Source organism: Setaria viridis, chromosome 9, assembly GCF_005286985.2.
Source record: "Setaria viridis chromosome 9, Setaria_viridis_v4.0, whole genome shotgun sequence".
Lineage (NCBI taxonomy): Eukaryota > Viridiplantae > Streptophyta > Magnoliopsida > Poales > Poaceae > Setaria > Setaria viridis.
In genome coordinates, this window is record NC_048271.2 from 22,930,746 (window position 1) to 22,941,370 (window position 10,625).

At 41.9% G+C, this 10,625-nt stretch overlaps 1 protein-coding gene across 2 annotated transcripts; it reads left to right on the top strand.

Moving 5' to 3' along the window:
• Positions 1–4,872: 4,872 nt before the first annotated feature.
• Positions 4,873–10,032, top strand: LOC117838480 (scarecrow-like protein 21). 2 transcript variants are annotated; one of them, XM_034718523.2, is made up of 3 exons: positions 4,873–5,221; positions 7,313–9,055; positions 9,596–10,032. In XM_034718523.2, exon 2 carries the CDS (start codon positions 7,405–7,407, stop codon positions 9,031–9,033), a length of 1,629 nt encoding a protein of 542 aa, XP_034574414.1. In that variant the 5' UTR covers positions 4,873–5,221; positions 7,313–7,404; the 3' UTR covers positions 9,034–9,055; positions 9,596–10,032. The 2 variants fall into 2 exon arrangements, with proteins under 2 accessions (XP_034574414.1, XP_034574413.1); XM_034718522.2 differs by having other exon boundaries at positions 4,874–5,221; positions 9,614–10,032.
• Positions 10,033–10,625: the final 593 nt, after the last annotated feature.

Genomic DNA, 10,625 nt, shown 5'->3' on the forward strand with positions numbered 1-10,625 from the left:
CTTCACTAGTTAGCTTCTTCCCTTTCAGACGTGAAGCTTGACCTGCACAAACTGTCTCGTGGCTCACCACACCTTGGGAGCTCTTGGGCAACACCTAGCCGTCTAGGAGGAACACACTGAACACCTCCGAGAGTAACAAATGTTTCACTTGAAACTTGACAAGGCAAACCAGTGCTCAAGCGTATGAGTGCTCTTCTAGTGCTCTCAAATGGCTCCTCTTTACAACCCAACTCACAAGATCTAGCAAAGATCACACCACCTCACAAAGAGGGGTTGGGGGAGAGTTATTTGGCTTTAGTTTAGCTTAGAACAGGCAAGAAGCACACCAGCAATAGCAAAAACAGCAGCCAGCCACAGAGGGGGTCGTAGGGTATAAATACTCCACTCCCCAAGAACTAGCCATTGGAGTTGTCAGACCAAAACCGGAACTTCTAGTTTCCCAAAACTGGAACCTCCAGTATTTCAAACCAACTAGCCGTTAGGGGTTAGGTTCCAAAGTTTTCTAGAACTTTCTCCAGAAACTCTGGAACCTACGAAATCTTCCAGAACTTTCTCCAGAAACTTTGGAACCTCCGGAATCTTTTGGAACCTTCTCCAGAAACTCCGGAACTTCTTGTTTTGCCACTTCCTAACCCATTAGTGTGTATGTGTGGCTTTTGTGTCTCTCACCCCTCACATAGGATACTTGATAAGCATATCTACTTGAGAGCTGCATCCATCTTTGCCTCTTTGGTTTAAGCACTTCAACCTTGAGCTAGTGACTTGGATCAATATTCAACTGCATATGAATGAAACCCAATTTTCGATCACAAGTCACTTCTTCATATGACTCAATAAACATTTGATGCATCCCATTGCTATACTCGGTAAGGCTTGACTTGATACCTCAAAATCCTCCAAGCACTAGCCGCTTCACCCTAGCAAAGCTTATGGCCCAATTCACTACTTGACCAAACTTTGCCTAGTACCTTGTAGCTAATCACTTGCTTGATTTCTTCATCCAATCGCTGCCGCATTTGAGTCTAGCTATGTTTTGACGTCACGAATGAAGTCCACTAGTGATCATATCCTCTTTTGACTTCTATATCCCATTTGATTATAACAAGCTTCTCATTTTCTCTAGAGGTCAACTAATATCCCAATGCCATCATGCCTCTATCTTTACTTCAATTTGCTTGTCACATATCACACATAGCCATCATGGGATCCACATAAATTCCTTATTATGACATTCATCTTTAACTCAAGCAATCTTGCAATATGAGGCTATCAACCAAGCCTCAACTCTCTTTTACACCATTGCTTGCTTAGATGAACAATGCCATATACCATACTTGTTCTTTTCATTGTATGAGCCTTTTAATACAATCTTTCCCATAAAGATTATTCATCAATAGCATTATACGTGCTCATAGACTTAACAAGTTCATTAGACCTTAATTACATTATGATTCAACTCACCAAAACCCACTAGGAGCCTAGATGCTCTTTCAGTAAGTGACTATTATCAGCTTGCTAAAGTGTGAGGATCTGACAAGGATGGTGATCACATTTTGGGCCATCTGGTTTGCTCGCAGGAAGATGATCCAGGAGAGCTCTTTTCAGAGTCCTTTATCTACTCATTGTTCTGTGAACAATTTTATAGCTGACTTGGAGATGATCAAGACAGTGTAGGCGGCACTGGTGAGACATACCCAAGGTGTCTCACCTCGGTATATCCCTCCACCACCGGGCCTTGTTAAAGTCAATGTCGATGCTGCCACTTCAAAAAATTCAAGCAATGTAGTGGCGGCTGCCATTGCTAGGGAAGCTACAGGAAACTTTCTGGGAGTGTCTGCGTTGGTGATTCGTGGACTCTCAAATGTAGAGATCATCAAGGCTATTGTGTGCAGGGAAGGCCTGACATTGGCGAGGGACCTCATGGTTCAACACTTCAGGCTAGCCTCAATCAATGTTAATGTGATCAGAGGAATCAAGGAGGGAGAAATGGCCGCTTATGGTCATATCATCAGGGAGATAAAGGCTACAACAGCGCAGTTTGACACTGCTGATTTTGTTCATGAAAATAGGTGCTCCAATGTGGATGCTCACACCATTGCAAGGAGTACGATTTATGCTGAGTTTGGTAGGCAGGTTTGGCTGTTAAATCCACCTCAAGGCGTTTGTAACTCTTATAACTCTGTTGATGAATAAAGAGTTATGCCCCCCCTCAAAAAAAAGTAATTTCTTATAAGAGTATAGCACTACTCCACAGAGCATCATCATCGTTGGCTCCAAAACCTCCTTCACCACCAGTTTCGAATCTGTCATATGAAGGTCAGCAGTGATAGGGGACCCCATCACCGGTGGATCCGGCGGTGAAGGTCTATTAAAAAAAATCATGCTGCACGGCCGCCGCACGCCTCGGCCGCGTGCTGCCTCACCAAATTTGGTCAGCCACACCTCGCTAGATTCGGCACAGGGAGAGAGAGAGAAAGAGAGAGAGAAAGGCATACCGGGGGAGAGGAAGCCGAGGCCGAGGTCCACCGTCACGCCCGCCGTCACCGTTGCCCCTAGAGCTGTCGTGCCCTGCTGTCGCCATTGCCCCTCGCGCCGCCATGGTGAGCCACTACCCCTCATACTGCCGCGGCCCACCTTTGCTCCCGCCGTCATCGCTCCCATCGCCGACCTGCGCTCTGCCTCTGCTCCTCACCCCACCGTCGCTCCTCACTACCCCTGCGAGCGGAGGGGTGAGCGGAGGGGGGAAGAGAGGGGAAGCAGAGGGTCGAGTGGAGCGTGGGAGGGCTGGATCTAGAGGAGGAGGAGGGAGAGGAGGGGTCGGATCCGGAGGAGGAGGAAGAGGGAGTGAGGAAGCCGGATCTGGAGGAGGAGGCTCGGGAGAGAGAGGGAGAGACTAAGAGAGAAAAGGAGACGAGCGCGTGGGGGGTCAGGCGGTGAGGGAGAGGAGAGGAGGGGCATTCGGGTGAGAGAGAGAGAGAGGAGCGGACCCGTACGTGGACTTCAATCAGTGAAGTCCAAATTTCACGTCTGAGACTCGAGCTATCATCGCCGTTTTTTAATATGGTCCAATTGTGATAGCTATCATTGCCAGGCCAAATTATAAACCAGCGGTGATGTTATATTATCACCGTCGGTTCAAGTTATCGCCGCTGGGCCATGTAATAATCTAGCGGTGATAACTCAACACCGCCGAATTTTCTCAAACCAGCGGTGATAACTCATTCTATAGTAGTGTAAGACCACTAGTGCTAGTAGAGAATGCACATTCAATGCTGGCTGGGAACCCTGTCAGTACCGGATCCTTTAATATTAGTTGGTAGGATCTGCGTTCAAAAAGTTATCGAAAAAATATTTTAAATCAATAGGCCTATACAACTGGAATATGAGCTCGTGTGGTGCATAGGATTATATTTGAATTGAGAATACCGGTCGAAAAACCCCATCAATACCGGATGTTAGTAAAAACCTTTAGTAGCAGTTGGTAGTGTGTGCGTCCAAAAAATTATCGAAAAAATATTTTAAATCTGCACTAGGCCTACACAAGTCACGCAAAAAATCGCACGGAATATGAGTGTGTGTGGTGCGTAGGATTTGAAAGAACCTCTCACCTTACGTGTACCTTTCTTACCATCTCACCTGCAGAATACATCAAATTGAAGTAAGAGATATTTTTCCTTTTGAACTCACTGTAGAGTATCTTTTAGTACCGGTCGGTAAGACTTCTTTTAGTACCGGCTAAGAATAACTGTGGAGTTCCTTTTAACAAATATGGGTTCGATCCGGTATCGAGTCACTCATTGCTTGCAGTTCTGTTATTATATTCGTTGACGAGTCAAGCTTCCATTGTTAGTTCAAGTCTTATTGTTGCAGCCGTATGATAATTGGGACATGAGAGACTTGCTTGAAGTCACAACAAGAAATTTTCTGATTTATAACAACAAATTTATGACAAATAATAAAATATCATAAATTTACAATGTTTTTGTTGGAAACGTCCTAAAATATTGTATTCGAGCAAATTTATTAACGAGGCTACAAAACATCATAAAAGTTGTAACCAAGGTCAAGCCCAAGCTGCCGTGATGGTTTTGTTATAAAATAAGTTTAGCGAAAATGTCATAAATTGAATAGAGCTTCATATGAAAGTATAACTGAAAAATAGGCAGGGAAAAATAAAAAGTGACCATCATATTTATTTTAAGAACAATTTTACTATGGAGCAAATGAGTCGAGCCGAATTATAGGTGACAATCATTCTGAGTTGACTAATTTTGTTAGCAGTAGAATTGGAGTAATTGTGAAACGAGCCTTTTTGAGCTTTTATTTTTCTAGGCCATGTGGAAAGCAATCCTAGATTTACAGTCATTCTCTGGACTTGCTTGGTTGCATGCCACCAACCGCCACGCCACGTGTAGCAACCATAGATGGCGGTGTAGAAAATCGACGCCACCGAGTGTGGTGAATTTTCTGCTATTTTGCATGTGATTTCTGTAGCGCGCCGTGTGGCGAGTTGTGGCCGGAAGCCAAACAAACCCTCTATCGTTTGTTATCGTTTGTTAAGTGGAAACACGATAATTTTATAGGAACCAAATAAGTATTGCAGGGATTCAGGCATGGCCAACACGGCAAATCAGAAAACAGTAGCAGTAAACGAATTTGGGTTGCTTGGAAATGCACAGCGGACACTGTCAAGACGGCAGCACGATTGCACGAATCAGATTCCATTCAGGATCGTCGCCCCGGACGGATGTCGCTGTTGCGCTCAGCCTATCAAAAGGCAAAACAAAGATAAAAAAAAGAAACAATAATGAATAACGAAAAGGAGCGAAGAGTGTGGTGGTAATGTGGTAGTACACCACAAACGGAAGAGCAGAGTCGTCTCGTTGTGGTCGCCGTCATGTCTGTTCCTCCCTCGCAAAGGCCCAATTTTTCTCGTCCCTTCGGCTCGGATTTTTCCCCCTTTTTCACCGATAAGGGGCTCCTTTTCCTCCACACCACACCAATTCAGCCATCAATCCCCATCAGTGAGCAGTCGTCGTCTTCCCCATCGCACACGCTCTAGCTCTACCCCCTTGAAGGACCTTGGCCTCTCTTCTTTCCTTCCTGCCTCTTTTCAGCTGAGGCCCGGTCCTTTTGCAGCATCGCGGTCCGTGCGTCGTTTCTTGCTCCATGCGAGTCAAAAGGGATACAAGAATCGCCTGGGGACGCCTGTTTCTTGATGGTATGCCTTCGTTTCGTGCAGTAATTGCTTTAGATTTTGTTTGGGGGTTCCCCCCTTTTGGTTCTTGTTCTTGATTTTGTGGTTGGATAGTCTTCTTGTTCTTGTTCAGGGTTCTCTGTTGTGTCTGCTGTTAATTTGCTGAGTAAATGCTCAAAGGTCCCTTATCTAGGATCTACAAAACCATACTGAAAAGGACCTCTAGACCTAGGAATACAAAACCGTAGTTGATTGCCACAGGGTGACTACTGTCTCATGTGCAAGAACTTGTTCTTTTAAAAGGACTATAGTTGGCCTAGTGCTACTGAATACACCGAGGTCGTTAGAATGGTCTCCAACTATTTGCTGATAAAGGATAGTTGTCTCTGATGCTGACTTGTCTCATTTTTCATGTACACACTAGTGTAAGAATTTGTGTCATTAATTGCTAGCAGAATATGTGATAGCGCTGGACTGAGTAATCGCTGCCTAAGTAGCTTTGTGCGATACTACCGGATTGATATCGATTGGAACAAAACATAACTAAATGGCTAAATTGAAATAGAAAAAAAAATTCATCCACCTTACCTTTTGAAAACAGAGGTTTTCCTTTTTTTTCCCCTTGAGAACATGTGATGCTTGCACATCTTTCCTTTATGGATAAAGGAACAGATATCTAGCCTACAAATATACAACCGAATCTTCAATGAATGTCACATCACTCAAATGATGATTAAAGATCTTACACATCTTTCCTTTATAAATAAAGAAACAAATATGCAGCCTAATCCTCAATGAATGTCTCCCACATCAGTCATAGTTCAGTGAAATGATTTAACAGCTTACAGAACTACCAACAGAGTTCAGAGAGGGCTTATATGGACATTGAGAAACAAAAAAAATATTGACAGAAATGATTGGGCATTACAAAAATATCATCAGCAACTGTACTGGCTTGAAGCCATTGAGTCCATTCCTCCTTTTTCGGTTTTCTCAAACATGCACGAGAGTTGCGTATGATTGCATTAGTAGGAGTCCATTCCTCTTAAAATTAATTCCAGCAATTGTTGTCTATGTCTGGAAATATGCTGGAAAATTTGAGTTACCTTCCATATCTGGCAAGTCCGAACATACCAAGGAGTATTATCATAATGATGAATTACTGATCCAAGGAAATAAGAAAATTTATAATCTTAATTGGATTTCTATCATGCATGATTGGTTTGCAAGATGATATTAATTGAATTTGTTAGCAATTATTTATATTTTACAAGGTGCAACTGATGGTTGCAAGTTGTGTTCTTTCTCTAGGTGATAGCATAGCAGCTAGTTGAAATGGTTAGATTAATCCCTTTTGTTGATTGATTTTGTAATCAAGTTTGCTAGAATGGCCAACTCGGTTACAGATACATTAGCTCAACAGGCTTGGCAGGCAATTCCTTTGTATAATTCTGTTCTTACTTCTTCGAGGCTTTAGGTCATACATCATCTCTGTAATGTGTTAATTCCAAAAAAAATCCTTTTTTTGTTGGTTTATACATTTGAGTACTTTATTATAGTTCACACTTCGATATATTCTTAAATATCATTTATGATGGAGGAACCCAGTGTGATATTACCATGTCTCCTGTTCCATGAGAAATGTAATGGGGTTATTACATCGACTAACAAGAAATCTGAAATTCTGGTTTTTAGCTGATCTTTCGTATGTAACCTCCCTTTGGAGTTTTAAAGGTCAACTGTGAGTCTGTGACATGAAATCTTCCTGCATGCGCTGATGGTTGATCATATGTGCCCATTCTTTATTTCAACTTTTAGGCTTATTTGACTTCCTTGCTTATTATGCACAGTACAAAATTGCTGCCTGTTAAAGTGTTGATGTCAGCTAACTATTAAATTTAGCAATCTGAAAATTCATGAGCAACTATCTGGATTCTCATTTGTTGGTACTACAAAGTGGTAATGGTTGAATTTTGTTTTATGCTTTGAAAATACGATGTAGTTCAGGTGTCACATTCAAAGCTAATTTTCTTCTCAAAGATGTTAAAATATAATTTATATGTGCTTATATATTCCTTTTTCTTACTTGAATTTCATAATCTTGTATATTTTCAGTGGATGACATGAGCACACTATATACAATTGTGACAAAGATGACAGGATCTGCTCCCTGCTAAGTTTTTGCCTACAAGTTTGTAAAGGGCAGTATGTCAGCTAGGGCTTCTAACCATCCGTACAAAATTTCAAATGATTCTCAAATGCCATACTACAGTGACTCAGCACCTGTAGGAGAAAATGGTAGGTTTCATGCGATGCAAAATAATCTAGATCATCACTACTCTTCTCCTGATGATGGATCACAGAGGATTAATAGTTCTAACACCCAAGTATTTGAAGCACAGTACTGCACTCTGGAATCGTCGTCAGCAAATGGTATTTATCCTGCACAAAGCTCCACATCTTCTCACAGCATTTCCCCTTTAAGTGGGAGCCCCCTGTCTCAGCATGATGGCCACTCAGATCACACATATAGTTCTCCCCCAAGTGCTTCCTGTCTAACTGAAGTTGCAGATCTCCAGATTAAATTAAAAGAGTTAGAGAATGTTATTCTTGGACCTGAATTGGACATTACTTCTGACAGCCCTGAGAGCTTCTTACAAGCCAATGTTCAATTGAGACCAGACAACTGGAGACAACTTCTGGGAATTGATGCAGGAGACTTGAAGCAAGTTATCATAGCATGTGGTAAGGCTGTTGCGGAGAATGATGTCTTTGCAACAGAACTGCTGATATCTGAGCTAGGTCAGCTCGTATCTGTATCCGGAGATCCAATGCAAAGACTCGGAGCATATATGTTGGAAGGAATTGTTGCAAGACTTTCTTCCTCTGGCAGTATGCTATATAAATCTTTGAAATGTAAAGAACCTACAGGCTCTGAGCTCATGTCATACATGCATCTCCTTTACGAGATCTGCCCATTCTACAAGTTTGGTTATATGTCAGCAAATGGTGCTATTGCCGAGGCTATTAAGGGTGAGAACTTTGTTCACATCATTGATTTCCAAATTGCTCAGGGGAGCCAATGGATTACTCTGATACAGGCCCTTGCTGCAAGGCCTGGGGGTCCACCATACATTAGAATCACTGGTATTGATGACTCAAATTCTGCTTATGCCAGAGGGGGTGGGCTTGATATAGTTGGGAGGAGATTGCATAGTGTTGCTCAGTCATGTGGTCTTCCCTTTGAGTTCAATGCCGTTCCAGCTGCTAGCCATGAGGTTCAGCTTGAGCATCTTGCTGTAAGACCCGGGGAGATTATTGTTGTGAATTTTGCCTATCAGCTGCATCATGTTCCTGATGAAAGCGTAAGCATTGAAAATCATCGGGATAGGATTATAAGAATGATCAAGAGCATCAATCCTAGGGTTGTTACTCTTGTTGAGCAGGAGTCAAATACAAACACAGCTCCATTCTTCCCGAGATACATGGAAACTCTCAACTACTATACAGCCATGTTTGAGTCGATAGATGTTGCTCTCCCAAGGGATGACAGGAGGCGGATGAGCGCAGAACAACACTGTGTTGCAAGGGATATTGTTAATTTAATCGCATGCGAGGGTCCTGAAAGAGTTGAGAGGCATGAGCTGTTTGGAAAATGGAAGGCAAGATTTGCAATGGCTGGATTTAGGCCTTACCCGCTGAGTTCAGTGGTGAACAACACCATCAACACTCTGTTGCGTAGTTACAACAGCTGTTACAGTCTTGAGGAAAGAGATGGTGTCCTTTACCTTGGATGGAAGAACAGAGTATTAGTCGTATCTTCAGCATGGTGTTGACATTTCCTTAGAAGAAGCTCATGTAAGTTGTTAACATCTCTGAACTTTCATTCTTTATTCATAGCTATCTATACTTTTTAGCTGCATACTAGTATAAACTATCTTAATATATGTATATTGGATAAAGAAATATTCATAGGTGGCATGAACACACATATAAGTATTGGCTATATCCCCATTATTTGTTAATGCCACATGTTTTGAATTGCTGGGCATACTTTGTAGTAGGTTAAAGGCATAAGTTTACATTGGTGTTGTTATTATTTCTTGCTCATCTTAGAATTTCTAGGGGTTCGACATAGATATATAGAAGAGATTCAGTTTAATTTTTTCTGTTCTTGCTCCTCAATATATCTATTCATGTGATTGTTTCAAATTCATGGATTCTAGTTTTTTGTTCCTTGCTTGCAATGCTCCTGAGACCTATTCATTTACTTTCATTGCTATGTTACTATCTGAGAAGTTTGGCCATCATATGTACGTGTTGATAGAACAATCTGGAACTAAAGCAGAGGTTTAAGAAACATACAGGTGTCATGTCCATATACTTAAACTGCCATAGATTTTTGTTGCCTTGCAGGTTTCATCGTATTTTGGCCTCCATCCCATGTTTCCAAGACTTCATCCTGACTCTATCCTGAACTCTATTAATATAGAAGACCCTGTAAACCACTACTACTTGGTTTACTTAGTATTTTGTTTGTCTGTGTTCAGTTTCCAACCCTCCCATGCTCACACAAGCAATCTAATCCAACGGTTAGCTTATCATCTAAATCGTCACCGCAAGTTGAAGGGGATCCTGAAATTAGAAGTTGTAACTAGGAATTTGGTTTCTCTAAAGCTGGGTTACAGCTCCATAGGTTTGGCAGATGCAGAGGTTATGCTAGGCAGGCACAAGAGGATGTCTGTCAGTCGTGTACTCGTGTATCAGTTTGGACTGTGTTGGCCCCTACTTTGTATATATATGTGTGGAATGCTATGTGGTTTCTTTGTGATGAAGTCTCTAGCTGTCGCGTCATGTCTCATCAATCATACAATAGTCTTGTATCGTACTAAGGGGGTGATTGGATCCTGGAGCTAAAGTTTAGTCCGTGTCACATCGAATATTCGAAGGTTAATTAGGAGGACTAAATATGAGTTAATTATAAAACTAATTACACATATGGAGGCTAAACGGCGAGACGAATCTATTAAGCTTAGTTAATCCATCATTAGCAAATGGTTAGTGTAGCAGCACATTATCAAATCATGGCCTAATTAGGCTTAATAGATTTGTCTCGCCGTTTAGCCTCTATTCGTGCAATGAGTTTTGTAAATAGTCTATGTTTAATACTCCTAATTAGTATTTAAATATTCGATACGATAGGGACTAAAGTTTAACCTAGGGATCCGACCTAGGATAAATCAGAGGGAGGGTGGACCTAGGATAAATCAGAGGGAGGGCACACCTTAAGGACAACAAGATTAAGAAAGCTTTAACACGGTGGAATTTGCAAATTACTACATCAAAAATTGAAGTGAGGGCCTGTGCCCTCGCTCCCCTCAACGTCGGGGCTCCGCCCCTGATACCAACATGAACAACTTGCAAGAAC